Source organism: Cervus elaphus, chromosome 5 (genome assembly GCF_910594005.1).
Source record: "Cervus elaphus chromosome 5, mCerEla1.1, whole genome shotgun sequence".
Taxonomy (NCBI): Eukaryota; Metazoa; Chordata; class Mammalia; order Artiodactyla; family Cervidae; genus Cervus; species Cervus elaphus.
Window position 1 is genome coordinate 27,638,095 of NC_057819.1, and position 16,313 is coordinate 27,654,407.

Sequence of the window (16,313 nt, forward strand, 5' to 3'; positions counted from 1 at the left end):
TTCTTGTCTGGGCGTGTCTCGGGCGGGGCAGGCCAGGAGTGGACAATTGGTCGCCACCTTTCTAGGCCTTTGTGCTCTGGGAATGTTGGCTGCAGTACTTAGGTGCCACTTAGTGGCTGAAACACATCTCTTGGGGGCACCATCTCTGATGGCAGGAGATGGGTGGGAAAGGGCTGAGCCCACCCCGCCGTGGGTGAACTCCGTGGTGGGTGGGGGTGGGGGCTGTCCCTTGTGTGATCACTGCTGAAGAAGGGACTTGGGTTCCATCCAGACCTAGCGGGGCTCTCTAACCCCAACATGACTGTGGTCACTGCTGGCCTCAGGTTCAAAGTGCCAGGACCCTGAGGGATGTGCATTTGGGCGAGGCATCCACTGGCCATAGAGGGGACTGGATCACATGCGTCGTGTCTAGGGGGACCCATGTTGCCATGAAAAAATATAGGTGGTCCAGTGTGGCCAGATCTGTCTTTCTGAGAACAATGGGAAACCTGGGTTTTTCTGTGGATTCAGTGGTTTTTTCAAACATTGGTGGCTAATTCTAATTTGATGACTCATCTTGATGGCCAAAGGGTACAGCTGTGTGGGCTCTGCATGGCCTGCTGGCAGAGGTTTGGGCCCTGGCAGTTGTCCTAGCCCTGAAGCCAAGGGTGTGCGATGTGGCCCACCTCGTCATGGGGAGAATGGGGCAGCCTGGCCTGATGGGTGGAGTTGGGGTCTTTGAGGGGGGTGCTGCCTTGGGGGTCTGGGGAGGCCCTGTGCTGCCCCAGGGAGCCCTCGGATGGAGACTGGAGCCTGAGCACAGTGCTCTACTGGGGCCTCTCCTCTGGACCGTGCGGCCCACCTCCCCTTCTGCAGACTGGGCTGTGGGGCGGGGACATGTGCCTCCTGTACAGGAGCCCCTGATGCGACACCTGGTCACCATCAATCCTGTGATGTGTGATGGCGGTTGTGGTTTTACTGTCAGATTGAGTAAGGGGTGGTCTGTCCAAAAGCAACAGAGATGAAACCTACTAAACAAGACCCCTTGGGATCCACCCAGTGGGTGGGGAAGGGCATGAGCATGGGTGACCCTGATGAGTTCGCAGGCTCCCAGCCCTTGAAGGGGATCGCACGCCACCTCCAGCGTCCACCTGGGACACCTGGTCCAGGCTGGCGGTTTCCTGGAGGAGATTGCTTGTTGGCTGCTGTGAACGGGGCTTCCCTGTGTGTGCGTGCACAGCTCTCTTGAGCACAGAGGTGCTCCCCAGGTGAGCGCCTAGTCATTCCCCATGAGTTCTGCTCCTTCACGTGGGGGACGCCCTGGGGAGGATGGGCCTCTGGACCAGCCACTCACTGCACAAGGACTTTGTCAGCACCTAAGGCTCCAGGCACACGATGCATCTTGACCAAGGCAGATCACCCTGCCCCAGGGAGCTTGTGATCAGGCAGACATGGAATGTGACGCAGTCCCTTAATGTATCATGCTGAGACACTTGGCTGGGCAGGGGAGCTGGTGGCCCGCCTCCTCCAGCCAGAGGCTACACTGACCACAGAACATCCCTAGCAGCTCACCAGGGCGGGAGCTGGGGCGTCTGAGGAAGATGATGCCCGTGTCTAGCCACCTGCCCTTGCCTGAGGGGCCTGACATGAAGCCTGTTCTGGGGGTGGGACTAGAGGGGCTTGAGACTGAGGGGGCGCCACCCAAACTCCTGGGGGGGGGTCCCAGATGCCTTGATAAAAGGCAGGTTCTGACTCTGCAGAAGCTTAGAGCAGCTCCCTTTGCTGGGACTGTGATGGGAGCCACACTAAAAAAGAAACAAAATTAACCCTAACATATTTTAACTCCGTATACCCTTAGCACTGTGTATCCATGGATGCAGAGGGCTGACTGGGGCTGCATCATTTTATATAAAGGACTTGAGCATCTGTGGGGTTCTGGTATCTGTAGGGGACTCCTGGGGGGCTTCACCAGTGGCTCAGCGGTAATCAACCTCCCATGGACACCAAAGGACGACTGTATTCTAAGTAGTATCATTTCAATATGTAGTCAGTATGAAAATTAACAGTGGAATATTCTACTTTATTTTTATACCAAGTCTTGGAAAGGCAGCGCATTTCTTCCTCATGCAGCCCTTTCTCAGTTGGCCTCAGACTAGCCCAGTGTGGCTTAGAGGCAGAAAGGTGTCTTTCCCAAGTTCACTGTCTCCTCACACTTGCCACTCTTGTTGGTTTTCTCATTCTTGCACTCAGCCAGCCCTTGGTTTGAACCCCCACCACTGGGCCGCAAAGCCAAGCACCTGTCAGCCTAAAATCTCCCCTGTGAGTATCAGGTCTGTGTATCCAGGGCCAATACCCTCCACCCCAGAAGCCATAGCCCCCTCACTGAGCTAGCCCGAGCAAGAACAGCTCCAGAGCTTCCTTCACTTCAGTGGGGAGCTCGGCATCTGCCCCAGGGATTGGGCCAGGAACAGGGAGCCATCTTCCACTGCCCACTTCCCCACCCAGGCCAGCCCTTTGCTTCCACTTCCTAACTCTCCTTCTGAACAGCATTTCATTAGAAAATTAAAGTGGAAATAAGAATTCACCATATAGAATGCACCTAATAGGGTGCAACCAAAGCAGTGTTCAGAGTGAGACCTCTAGCTTTGGTGCTTATGTTGGAAAAGACGAGTTCAAGATGAGTGACCTGAAGAAGCTACAAGAGCAAGAGTGTCATATGGAAGAAAGGGAGGAGTCCGAACAAGAGCATAATTAATGATCAAGAAAGCAAGCAATAGAGAAAATGAACAAAACCAAAAATTGTTTCCTAGAAAGCATCAACAAAATTGAGAACTCCCCCGTGCTTAGGTTGATCAAGCAAAAAGGAACACGGATTACCAACATCAGGAACTAAAATGGAAATACCACTGCAGGTGCTACAGACATTGAAAGAATGGGACATAAACAGTTTTATCCCAGTAATTGAAAAACTTAGCTGAAATGAACAAAGTTTTTGAAAAATACAACTTACCAAAACAAGACTTAAGATGAAATGTCCCATCATTCCCTCGTTGAGTCCTATCTGACTCTTTGCGACCCCATGAACTGTAACCCACCAGGCTCCTCTGTCCTACACTGTCTCCCAGAGTTTGCGCAAATTCATGTCCGTTGAGTTAGTGATGCTGTCTAACCGTCTCATACTCTGCCGTCCTCCTCCTCCTGCCTTCAGTCTTTCCCAGCATCAGGGTCTTTTCCCATGAGTCGGCTCTTCACATTAGGTGGCCAAAGTATTGGAGCTTCAGCATCAGTCCTTCCAATGAATATTCGGGGTTGATTTCCTTTAGGATTGACTGGTTTGATCTCCCTGCAGTCCAAGGGACTCTCGAGTCTTTTCCAGCACCACAATCCAAAAGCATCAGTTCTTCAGTGCTCAGCCTTCTTTGTGTTACAATTCTCACATCCGTACAGGACTACTGGAAAACTGTAGCTTTGATTATATGGACCTTTGTTGACAAAATGATGTCTCTGCTTTTTAATACAGTCTAGGTTTGTAATAGCATAGCTAGGAGGAAGCATCTTTAAATTTCATGGCTGTAGTCACCATCCACAGTGATTTTGGAGCCCAAGAACATAAAATCTCTGCTTCCACTTTTTTCCCTTCTATTTGCCATGAAGTGATGGGACCGGATGCCATGATCTTAGTTTTTTTAACATTGAGTTTCAAGCCACTCTCCTCTTTCACTCTCATCAAGAGGCTCTTTAGTTCCTTTTCACTTTCTGCCATTAGACTGGTATCATCTGCATATCTTAGGTTGTTGATATTTCTCCCAGCTTCATTCCAGCTTGTGATTCATCAAGCCCGGCATTTCGCATGATGTACTCTGCATAGAAGTTAAATAAGCAGAGAGACAGTATACAGCCCTGTCATACTCTTTACCACTGAGTCCCCAGGGAAGCCCTAAGATGAAATAGATGATCTGAATAGTCATGTGTCTGTTAAAGAAACTGACTCTGTAAACTGGATGTCCGTGTCTACCCCTCACTGCCAGCCCACCACCTCTTACCAGCAAAGAAAAGCTGACCTTTCACAGCCGGCCCAGGCACTGTCCCCAGTGACCACACCTGTGAGGCAGTGTATTGCTAGTACCATTTTTTAGAGGAGGATACTGAAGCCAAAGAAAAAAAGCATCTGAGTAACTTGTGCGAGACAAGCAGGGAAAGTGATGGAGCCAGGGTTCAAACCAGGTGGCTCAGCTCCAGAATCTGTGCCCTTGACCCTGACCTTTCTCTGGAAGACAGCCAGCTCCAGTCTTCCTGCCCGTCTGCAGGTGGTGAGGTTCCTCTAAGGGGCCCGTTTGAGCACGCCCTTCCCTTGCTGAAAGCACCCTGGAAGTTCCCCTCCACCCTCAGGAAGTCTTGGTTCCTGGACGTGCCCCACAAGGGCCTTTGTGGTCTGAGTTCTCCCTCCTCCCCGACCTGCTTGCCTTCTGGCTCATTAACCGCCCCTCCTCTGCTCCCATGCCCCTCTCTCGGGCTCACCCCTCTGCAGTGTGGTGATTGCCCGTTTCTTATCTGCACCCCCGAGCAGGCCTGGTAACCCCGAGCCTGGCAGAGGGCTGGGCCCCAAACACTTGGTCAACACAGGGAGTGAGAGCAGGGCAGAGTTCTGGACGCAATCCACATGGCCTGTCTGTGCTGCTCACCGTCACGTCGGTCTGCCGGGCCCATGTTTGCCAGTGTAGGGGTTTTCTAATCACAAGGTTTCATACTGGGCTTGGTAGAGTCCTTCCAGAATATTCCCTCGCCCTCTGGAAGATGAATGTCGTGATGGGGAATAAGCTCTGACACCTGCTAGCTGTGTGGCCTTGAGCAGATGACTACCCCTCAAGTGCCTCAGTTTTCTTATCTGTACAGTGGGACAGTGGCACTCCCTCAGAGTTTTATGTGAGTCAGTTAAAGTTTGAACCCCTGTGGGTCCTAGCTAGCCGCTACAGTGCCTGGCTGCCATTATCACAGATGGTTTCTCCCACTTCCCGCTCTTCTGAGGCCTGGGCTGTAGCTTGTGGGGGCTGCCGAGGTGGGCTTCCCTGGGATGCTCTGCATCCTTACCCCACCTCATCGTGAGGTCACTGTTGGCTCTGTGCCAGCCCACCTGTGGCCACACACCCGGAGATGTGGTTCCATGGTTAGAGGCCCGGGCTCTGTGGTGGCCCCAGGCAAGTGACCCCTCCTTTCTGGGCCTCTTTCCTCATCTGTAAAGTAGAGCTGTCAATACTGCACGCGTTTCGGGTTGTAGAGATGAAAACTGAGTTGACGTGCACAGTTCCTGCTAGATAGGCACGTATGCCGTTGTTACCACGGTTACTGCTTTATCATTATTGCTCATAGAATGGTTTCTCCCGCCTCCTGGGCAAGGCCTGGACAGGCGAGTCTCGTCTTCGGCCTCCTTGGCGGGCTCACCTGATCCCCTTGGGTGCAGCCATCCTGGCAGGACCCATGGGCAGAGTGCTTGGCCATTCCCTGGCTTTGGCACAGCCAGACCCCCACTCTCAGATGTGGCCCTCACGGAAACCTCACGAACGTGGGGGACTTGCTGGGAGGCCCTGTTGGGAGAAGGGTAGAGGGGAGTGGGTGCCAAGGTCATGGCCCATTCGGTGGATACTTCTTTGGACTTTGTCGTTGGTCCCTGTCTGGGCTCGGTGACTAAGACACCTGCTGGAATTCCAGACATGACATGAGTGGGGGGGCGGTTTGGGGTGACAACAGACCTTCCTGGAAACAAATGGGGCTGCTTTAGACTAGTGGATCAGGGAGACCTCATCTAGGAGGTGACCCAACCTGAGGCCTAAGGACAGCTGACAAGGAGTCAGCTGACCAGAACCCCGGGATGGGGATGGCATGGGGCCTGGGCGAGTGTGGACGTCACTCACTCGCAGAGGGGCCACGGGGCGGGGAGGGGGGTTTAGGCTGCGCAGTGACTTGAGCTGAGGTATTTTTTTCAAAGCTCGCGCTGGAGGGGGACTGGGCAGTTGCAGGGAGGTGCTTGTGGCTTGAATCAGCTGGACAGATGGGGACAGGTGGGGACAGCAATGGCGCAAGCTGAGTGGCTCAGCCAGAGAGTAGAGGCCAGATGGAGCCCAGAGGACCCTGCTCTGATGGCCCACACCCCCAGAGTGCACTGACCTGACTGGGGGGGCAGGACCTGGTGCACTGCCCCACCCCGCAGCAAGAGGGACCACACATTCACATGGCACTTGCTCACAAACGGCTCATGTCCCCAGAGCCTGCTGGCTGTGTGTCTCCTTGGGTTGCGGCCTCAACTCAGCCAGTGTCCTCTGTACAATCTGTTGTGCATTTCCATCCCCCGTCCGGCTCCATGCTTCACTCACCCAGCTGTCCACTCGGCCGAGTCCCAGGGGAGGGATGTGGAACAGTGGGAAGGGAGGGCCAGCCTCCGAGGGCAGCAGCTTGCTTCCTGACCCTGTGCCGGCTCTGGGCCCCCCCCTCATGGTGGCAGGCCCCTGCCAGGTAGTGGGGACAAAGGACAGCCCCTGCCTACTGGGCACTTGCCGTCCAGTGACCCTGCTTCACTCAGGGACACCTGGAGCCATGGGAGCCTGAGGGGCCTCGCCCGGCCTGATTGTTGCGGGAGTGGAGGGAGCATCAGAAAGGATTCCTGGGGAAAGGATTCCTGGGAGAAGCGGGGCTGTGCCCAGAGCCAGGGTCTCCTTGCAGTGGACTCCATCCTTCTGGAGCCTCCACCCGGACTCACAGCCCTGAGCCCTCCCTCTCGCCCCCGGGTCACGCGGTGGCTGCAGCACCACCCGTCACCAGCAGGTGCTGCTGTCGGCTGGGGGACACTGGTCTGCACCATCCTCCACACTGACCTGGAGCGGTGTGCTTCGAGCGTGCAAAGGAGAGGCCTTGCAGGTGGCCTCATCAGGTGGGGAGGGGGCCCTGGCCTTCCTTGCACACCCCAGCATCTCGCCTGCCCACCAGCCCTCCTCGTGAGTGTGTTTGCATGGTCTGCGTAAAGGTTCCCCCTCCCTGGACCAGCCGTGCTCTGTGACCCTCTCCTAAAACCCAGGTTCCCCGCAGAGCTGGAGGCAGAGCACAGACCTGGAGCTCAGAGGGTGGGGTTCTGTTGAACAGAATAAAGTACGGGCTGACCTCACTGCTGTCATGTGCTGGGGGAGGGAGGTGGCATGTGCGAGATGGGGCGGAGGTGCAGGTTCAGTGGGGTCATGAGGCCCCACTGAGCATCAGGGAATGTTGGTGGACAGAGCAAGTAGTTGGACAGCAACGGGCTTCCGGGTCAGAGCCTCATTTATAGCCCTGGGGCACCGAGGTACCAGGGTGACAGAGGGGCCAGGGGCTGGGGCACCCAAGGCGGGAGGGGGCCCCCATCCCCAGGACAGGCGGGGCCTCAGGCCCTGCTTCAGTCGGGGCTTCGGGTAGACGGAACAGGCTCTCACTTTGGAGCCTGTAGAACACACTCAACACCAGGAATCAGCTGGAATGAGCAGGGACCAGAGTGGGGTCGAGAAGACTAACACGGTTCTCATGGACAAACACAGCTCATCCTCCCAGCCCAGCCGGCAGGGGCCCAGTGGGGGCCATGGGCTTGACCTATGGCTGCCTACTTGCCCTTGAGGTGCACTCAGGAGTCACCTGGGGGGCCCAGAAAGGTCTCTGAGATCCAGACCCACAATGTTTGATCCCTGAGGAGGCCCAGTGGTTTTAAAGCTCCCCAGTGGGGGCATTATTTGTGCAGGAGTCCCTGAAAGAAGATTGGGGTGAAGGGGGAGGGGTCTCTGCCCCCGCCTGGGTTGCCATGTGGCCCCTGGGGCTGGGAGGCCAGATGTGTGCACATGCGTGTTTGTGGGTGTTTGTGAGTAGACATGGAATGGGGTGCCTCGGCTGTCAGGAGCCTGTGCTCTGTTTATGTAAGGATGTCATGAGGGTACTTTCATGACTTCCTTCTCCCTGGGATAGTGGCCTGGCTGACTAGGGGCTGAGGGGTGGTTGCTGATGCTTAGTGGGTGCCTGACCCTCGCTTCACCCCCCAGGTCATGTCCTGTCATGGATTTGAAGGAGACCATGGGTGGCCTCAGCCACAGCCCTCTTCTCAGGGTTCCCCAGCGTCTGTAGCCATTCCATCCCCACCCCTTCACCTCCCAGGCCTGTAGGTATGGAGGCTAAGTGGGCCTCTCCTCATCCTGGAGGCCAGTGCAGACCAGCCATGTGTCAGAGGGCACCTCCCACCCCTGGGCTGGGTGGTGTTGGGGGGAACGTGGCAGAGGCATGGGACGGAGCCCAGAGCTCCTGAGAATGTGTGTGTGTGCTCGTGTACACTCCTGAGAGCGCCGTAGGATGACACGTGTCTGGGGGTGAAGCCATCTGGTGGGGCATGATCTCCTGCAGGGGCCGCCACGTATGGCTGTTCAGGCTGCACACTGCAGAACTCCAGGGCCACCACTCCCGCTCTCGCCTTGGATGGATGGCATGTGCATCTGCACGTGTGCAGCAGTGAGCATGTTGCAGAGGGCGTCTCTGCTCCATCTGTGAGGCAGGCTCTAGGTAGGTGTGGGGGGTGGCCCTCTGCATCCTGCTTCAGACATGAGTCTTGGTAAGGTGGTGAACGCACAGAGCATCAGACAGCTCTCAGCAGCAGGCAGGCACTGTGTTGGGATGTGGGCAGAAGAAGCCTTGTTGAGGGCATGCGGGGCCATCCAGGGACTCTTGGTGCTCCTTTGTTTCTGTGTCCTGGTGGGAGCTGATCTGTGAAGGCTCAGGAGTCCCAGTGAGTCTTCTCGCTGCTAGAGTGAGGGATGCTGGGGCCCCTGAGTGAGCCCTGGGGTGTCCCAGGCATAGGGAGTTTCCTGTCCCCCATAGGGGGAAGGCACCTGGTGACATAGGCTGGGGACACTGCCAAGTCCCACCTCTTGGACCCCTTCTCAGCCATGCCTCCTGGACTGACCACCACTGCCCACACCCTGTGGGTCTGAGCGTCAAGTGGAACCACGTGCTGCCTGTTTGTGGCCCAGGGCACTTGGCAGCCCGCCTGGGAGACGACACTTCCTCTTGGAATTGCTGCAGAACCTGGTTAGGGAGTTGCCTTGCCCAGGAAGGGTCACATGAGGGGGTTCTCTGTTACTGCCAGGAAGCGTAGGGCCCCAGGTGCTCCTGGGGTGCCTCAGTCTGAGGGTGATGTCCCTCACCTTTGCTCCGATGGCAGTGCCCCAGCCATGCTGATCTAAGGGGAGGAGGGCCTCTCCCTGCCCTTCTGAGGGCTGTGTTCTGACCCTGCCTGGTGGAGAGCAGGGCCCTATTTCCACATTTCTACCAGTCTCAAGGGGAGTCCTGCCCCTGCCAGTCTGAGGACATGTTTTTGTGGTATGCCACCTTGCATGAGCCAATTGTTACGTGTTCAGGAATTCTGCACAACTTACAGAAACTGCCAGTGCTCATTAGGGCTCTCCTCTCCTCCACGGAGCCGCATTGCTCTGGCAGTGCCATCTCCCCACCCTTCCCAATAGCCTCATGACCTGCCTCATCACCTTTCAGAAGTGTCGTCTCCTCAGTGAGGCCCTCCCTGGCGACCCCTTCTTTGCTCTTCTCTGCTGTTGTCCTTCCGGAGCACCTGTGAACGTCTGCCGACCACGTGCTCCATGTGCTGGCCTCTTTGTAGACTTCGGTAGGGTGGGGACTTGGGTCTGTTTATGTTCCTTGCCCAGAATAGGGCTGGTTCATACGCAGGCACTCAGTAAGCCTTGGATGGGTAGGTGGGTGGTGGGTGGTGAGTGGTCTGTCTTCCCATGGATAGATGGATAGGTGGATGGATGGATGAATGGATGGATGGTGGGCAGATAGATGGCTAAGTGGACAAGTAGATGGGCGGAAGGGTGGATGGATGGATAAAGGATGAATGGGTGGGTAAAGGATGAATGGATGGATAAAGGATGGTTGGTGGGCATAGGGATAGACCACAAGGCCCAGGGGTGGGCCCAGGCACAGGGGCTCCCACCTGCCCTCCCAGGACAATCAGGGCCCAGATCAGAATCTGATCCCTCCAGCTAAAAATGGAGGCATGGCATCCCTGGCCTTCTGGCATAGCTGGCCAGCAGCATTTCTGAGCCGCTGGGAAGCAGGTGGGGCTACAGGACAGCCAGAGTCCAGCTTGGGCCTGGCCAAGGAAGAGAAGGTGACCAGCCATCCCAGTACGTCCAGGGTTGGGATGGTTCCCAGGGCACAGTACTCAGTTTTATGGGATTTTCTGGGAAATGGGGCTTTCAGAGCTAAAACCCACTGCCTGAGGAAGGATGACAGACCCCAGCCTGTCCTCCTCCTGCGGGGCATCACCAAAGAGTCAAGATACGGAATCCTCTCTGGGGTCCAGCTTAGAGAGAAGATCACTTGTGTGACTGAATGAAGTGGAATGTGGCATCCTGCCTTCTCACCTTTCAGCTGTGTGTGAGCTGTTCTTCAGCCTCCATTTCCCCTTCCCCTTTGCTGGGTGTCTTTGTACAGTGAGCAACCTGCACAACTGTGCCAGGCCTGTTCTGTCCTTACAGCGTCTCTGGGTCCAGCCTTCTTCTTGGGCAGGGACCCTGCTCCGAGCCCAACCTGAAATACTGTCCCCCAGTAGCGAAAGTGGGTTCATGGGGGTGATTACTAAAGGTCAGAACCGAGAGTCTCAACTAGAGCCTTACCAGGATCCCCCAGAGGACCTGATGACACAGCGAGTCTGTAGTGGGGCCCGGAAGTGCTCATTTGCATTCCTGCCAAGCTCCCAGGTGCTGATGCTGCATGTCCAGGGACCCCACTTTGAAAACCACTGGATGAGGGCATTTGTTTTCTTGCAGAGGCTCCTTGCCAGCAAGGCAGTGAGGAAGTTCCCCCAGTCCCCATATTCACTCCTTTTGGGAAGACCTGTCATGGAGTCCAGAAGCAAGAAAGACCTGTCTCCAGCTGGTGACAACAGTGACACCTGGTGGCTTATCGGTGCTAGAGAAGGGTTCAGACTCACAAACAGAACTTCTTACCCCCATAGAGCCTGTGAAGGGCCCTGTCGACACCACTTCACAGATGAGGAAACAGGCTCAAGGACAGTCAGAGAGCCAGCACTGGCCCCGGGTCTGTGCACTCACCACTTGGCTGTGCAGGGTGGAGCTAGTGAGGCTGGGGACCCCTGGGCTCACAGTGGGGGGTTCTGCCTGTCGTGAGACTGGGCCCCCTCCCGGGCCTGCCGCAGGATGGGAGGGTGGTCTGAGGGCTGGGCTTCTCCTCGCCGTTCCTGCTTCCGCAGGAGGGGGGCCCTCCCCTGGGTCCTTGCCCCCAGGCCCGGGCTGTGGATGAGTGCCAGTTACGTTTTGTGATTACACTCTGCCAGCCACACCGTCAGGGGCCTGTGGCTGTGCGAGCTCGTACCCCATCTAGAGCTTAGGTTGGCCCTGGGGAGCAGGGGCTCTGAGGGGCAGCCTCGAGAGAGCGAGCCCACCGTGGGGTCCGCAGGAAGAAGGGCTCAGGTCTTGAGAGGGTTTCCTGGAGACTCGAGAATATCCCAGAGCACAGCTGGTGGACCTGGCTGACGCGTTGTGACTTTCCACCTTAGCTGAGGTCTCAAGGGCTGAAGGATGCTTACGACAAAAATGGCTGGATGCGAAGGACTGGGCCTCCCTGCCCCTGGTTGTGGCGCAGGTTCTCAGCACGCCTGAGCTGAGAGCATATGCTCTGGGCGGGGAGGTCTGGGGGTGGACAAGAGGCCACATGCTGCCCCTCAGGCACATCGGCAGCACCTGGAGCAGGGGTCATTGGGTGCTAGGCAGTGTGCTGGCTGGGAGCCCTGGCCTTGGTCTGTTGCTAGAAAACCTCAGACAGACAGTCGAAGGTTTGGGCTGTCGGTGCATGTCCAGACAAAGCCATGGGAATGTTCCAGAACCAGGAAGCTGGAGCCACCTGGAGGTGGTGGGACAGCCAAGCTCAATGGGTCCTGCCAGGGAGTCCAGGAGGGCAGCTGGGAGCTGACAAGACCTGGATGGAGGCTGGCATGATCGGGGTGGTGACTTCCTGGGCCCGGAGGTCAAGGGTCAGGGGCTGTGATGTGTGTCTCTGCCCTGCAGCTTGGTGAGGTTTGAAACTATTTCCAAGTGAAAAGAACGCAGGCAGGTTTCTGGATCCACTTTCCACACTGTCACTTAACCTCCCTAGTGGTTAATCAACTCCCTCCTTGATTTCCTCTGTAAAATGGGCACAGAGCAGCCAACTAGGGCTTCTGTGTGAGGAGCAAGGAGCTGAGGGCCTGCTGGTCTACAGAGATTCTGGCAGATACTTGACCCAGCAGCAGCTGTCCCAGTGGGTACTACTTGCTTCGTGCTGCAGATGACAGAACGGAGGCACAGAGAGATTGAGTAATGGCCCTAGGACACAGTGAGGGGAGTGGCTGGTCCACACCCAACTCTGCAGACCTCACAGCCCTGACCTGGCTTGTGGTGAGGGCTGAAGGGGGCCCAGGAGTGGTGTGCCTGCAGAGAGCAGAGATGAATTGCCACAGGCAGGCCTGTCTTGACACGTGATCATGGGCCCCTGGCGGACTGGAAAAGACCGGAGCCACCCACCAGCCCGCTCCCCATCCAGGAGTCTTCAGTCGCCCGCCGGCCAGAGGAAAGGACAGAACTGAGAGTAGTTTATGCCACTGAGTGCTCACCCTTTGCTCTCTGGCTCTTCTTTCCCATTCTGGGTAGGAATGGGCAGTACTTTCTGGGTTGTCAGTGGTAGGCTCTGCCCTGCCGCCCCCCTCCCCGGGTTTCAGCCCAGAGGGACCAGGTAGGGTGAGGGAGGAGCCTGAGCCTGGCTGTGCCCCAGCCCCACCCTGCAGGGTGTGTGTGCTGAGCCCGTCTCTCATCTCTCCCTGTCCCCAGATGAAGGTTGCAGTGTCCAGAGGGGGCGACCACAACAGTGACGGCGACAGCTTCCGAGAAGCCACCAGCTCCCGGAGGAGCAGTTCTCGGGACCAACTCAGTGATGTGAGTACCCTAGCTGCTCGCGGGAACACTTCCAAGTCCCTGGGGTGACTGCCCGGCCAGCCTCCAACCTTCAGCGGACACTGCAAGCCATTTGCTTAGGGGCCCAGAGTCTGAGTCCAGGGTTTTGTGCTCACAATTAGCATTTGCCTTCTTTAAAGCATGACTGTCTACTAACTGGGGCCTCCCCACTAGGAGGGATTTAAATGAGGACCAACCATTAGGCACAGCAGGGCAAGTAGAGGCGACCGTGCTGGGGTGCAGTCCCTCTCTCCAGCGAGGGGTAGGCTCGGGGTTGGTGCCCAGCTGGTGGCGGGCAGGGCTGTGGATGCCAAACAGCTCCTACAGATGTGTCTAAAGAAGGGTGGAGGCAGGGGGTGCGTTTCTGGACTGATGAGCTGCAAACACTCCTGCCTGCCCAGGCGGATCCGCCTGTCAGCTCAGGCTGGCAGCAGCACGGGGCATCCAGCATCCAGGTCTCTGCCACTGGGGGCCACGCGGAGGGGAGGGTGCCCCTCTGAGGCACAAGCTGGCCGGGGTCTGGGGACGCCCTTCAGTGTGTCCTGTCGAAAAGGTCCCTGAGCTCAGGTCCCAGGGGGCGGGGGAGAGGACGTCTTAGGACCCAGTTTGGGGATGACCCAGGCAACACACGAGGGCTCCCAGTGGGACGTGGCCAGCAATGGGGGTGCAGGGTATTCCTCCAGGGCCGCTGGGTCTCCCTAGACCTTGAAGAAGGGGGATGGGGCAGGTGTTACAAGGGCAGGGAGTGGGGGTTGAGGGGCCCTGGGTTGGGGGCGCGGTGAGGACTCAGGCGGAAGAGCCCCCCATGGGGGGCAGCGCTCCTGGAAGAGGCCTTTGTCTTCTTGACCCCCAGCTGCAGGAGTGGCGGCCTAGCGGAGATGGGTTTTCTGTAGGGCTAAATGGAACGAGTTGTCTCTCATTATCATTTAAATGGGGGCTGGGGGAGGGCTGGTGCGGGAGGCCAGGAGGAGGGCCTAATTGCCCGGCTCCGATCTTGTTGCCACAAGATGGGAAAATAGGCTGGTAATTGTCTGGGGCCGCGGGGGCTGCCCTAGTTCGAACTCCTCTAATTGCCAGCCAGGATGGGAGCAGGCAGATTGTAGGCACAGCACAGGCAGCGTGAGTGTGCAAGCTTGGGGGCAATTAGAGCACCTGCCCCTCCCCCGCCCAGTGGCAGGGCCTGAGCTACCCCGGGGGTGAGGGGCCTCCCACACACACACTGGGGTGAGCTTGGCCTGGCAGATCCCCAGGAACTGGCCTGGGGCCTGGCCAGAGTCTGCCTGGGGAGGGGAGGGGTCCCCTGGCCCCAGCTGAGCTGAGCAGAGTGGTCCAGGCTGCAGTGGTCACCCATCCTGCCAGAAGAATCTTGGCATCTGGACCTCAGTGTGGTCTGGCCCCAGGTCTGTGAGTCCCACACACTTCAGACAAGCTTGCCCTCGCCGGCTGTGTGAACGCCACCCGCCCCCCACCCACCCCCCCCCACCTGCCGGATCATCACGTCCTGTCTGCCTGGGCCTCAGGGCTCAACCCTGGTGACCACCGCCTGCCCTGGGGAGCTGGTGAAATGAACCTAACTGGTTTCTCCCGTTAGATCTTAAGTGCCCATTTGAGCCAGAGGGCGCTCCATCAAGCATAGTCGGGGTCACCCTCACAGGACCTTTGGGGTGACTGTTGGCCTCTAGGCCACAGCTGACCCCCCTGCCCCCATCTGACATCTGAGGCCCCAGGATTACCTGCTTAGCTCCTCCAGGAAACCTTCCCAGGCTTTCCCGTTGGACCCCGTGACCCTGGGAGGCTGGTGGGTGGTGAGGGAAAAGCCGACCTGAGCACAGAGTGGGGTCAGCCCCTGACCCAGAACCCCACGTGGAGAGGTGGGGCACGTCCTCTGGGAGGGGCTGAGCCCACCCCTGGAGAATGTGGGGGCTTTGCCACCTCTCTGCCTGGAGACTCCTCTGGGCTGGACCATATCTCCAGGTCTGGGGATGGAAGGTTCCTCTGTGGGTCTTCAGGCCCTGCCGCAGGCTGATCAGTGTGGCCCCAGCCCAGAGTTCCAGCGAAGACCCAGGATGGGCTCTGCCTGCTCAGGTCCCTAAGGGAGAGGGTGACCATCACGGGCTGCAACCGGCTCCTGACTGTCCTTCTTCCTTCCCTGCAGAGCTCGGCGCAGGCAGTCTCAGGCAGAGGTTACTCCGTAAGTCTCCCACCCTCCTTCTGCTGTCTGCTCCCCTCACTCTAACCCCGACCCTCGACCCACGGGAGCCCCGACTGTACTGAACGCTGCCCCTAGGCTGGAAATGGAGTTTGTACAGGATGGGGATGGGCCAGAGTGGGCAGAGATTCAGAGGGAGCGGGACTCTGGGTCCTGCCCTGCAGAGGAGTGGGCAGTGGGCTGGACACCCTGGGTCCTGTGGGGCAGCGTTTGGTGTCGGGGTTCCTGCACATGGAGCAATTGCAGCGTATGCCCTCCCTGCCCTGCCCCCTACCCCCGTGCCCTGACACCTTCTCCCCAGCTGTGCTTGGCCCAGCCAAAGAGGCTGGACAGGGTGTGAGGCCCCCACTCTTAGCTGTCATCAGGGGCTCAGGGGCGGGAGGGGGGCTGGCCTACTGCCGCTTGATACTCTGGCCATGGCGGGGGCCACCCTCCCTGTCCCCCAGCCCCCTCCCCACGACTTTATTTCATTTCCCCTTAAGTATCAGGAGGCCCGTTAATGACACCATAAAACCCAGAGCTCCATAAAAGCCGTTTCTGCAGATTTACGGCCGTTTCAGCTCATTGGAGGGCAGGGGCCTGGGCTCCGCCTGCCTCATCCCGCAGCTCCTGATTAACTGCGAGTTCCAGAGTTCCAGGGTCTGACAGGCAGGCTCTCTAAATCACAGCGGCTTTTTATAGGGTGTGTAATTAACCCATTAATTCCCCGGGTGGCAGGGACAGCCGTGGGTCCCTGGCCCTCCCCTCCCCCAGCTCCTCAACCCCCAGGGTCTGCCAGCCCAGGCAACTCTGCCTTCTGCCTCAAATCCCGAGCCAGGCTGTAGCATCTTTGAGCCTTTGACCGGGGGCGCTGTACGCTTCTGGGCAGTGGCCCCAGGTGGCTCCCAAGGAGTGCTTTCCTGGGAAGGCTTCCTCCCTCCTCGGGCAGCCCCTGTGCTCTCATCTGTTGTCGCGGTCATGGTTGGCAGCCCCAGGCTGCTCCTTCCTCCCATGGGGCTGGGTGGTCCTGATGTGCCAGCCGCTCCTGACTATGTTGACAGGGGTGGTTGGGCCAGGCCTGGACAGGACCTGTGCTTTGGGAGGTGCCATGTGGTCCAGGTTGG

The 16,313-nt window shown here is 57.8% G+C and overlaps 1 protein-coding gene across 28 annotated transcripts in view; it reads left to right on the forward strand.

Moving 5' to 3' along the window:
* FBRSL1 (fibrosin like 1) overlaps positions 1 to 16,313 on the forward strand; it is an 83,947-nt gene that overhangs the window by 20,353 nt on the left and 47,281 nt on the right. For all 28 annotated transcript variants that reach the window (XM_043902166.1, XM_043902168.1, XM_043902162.1 and 25 more), the window contains exons 3-4: positions 12,879 to 12,983; positions 15,157 to 15,192. In XM_043902166.1, the coding sequence (XP_043758101.1) occupies positions 12,879 to 12,983; positions 15,157 to 15,192 (141 nt within the window). The remainder of the gene's footprint in view (positions 1 to 12,878; positions 12,984 to 15,156; positions 15,193 to 16,313) is intronic.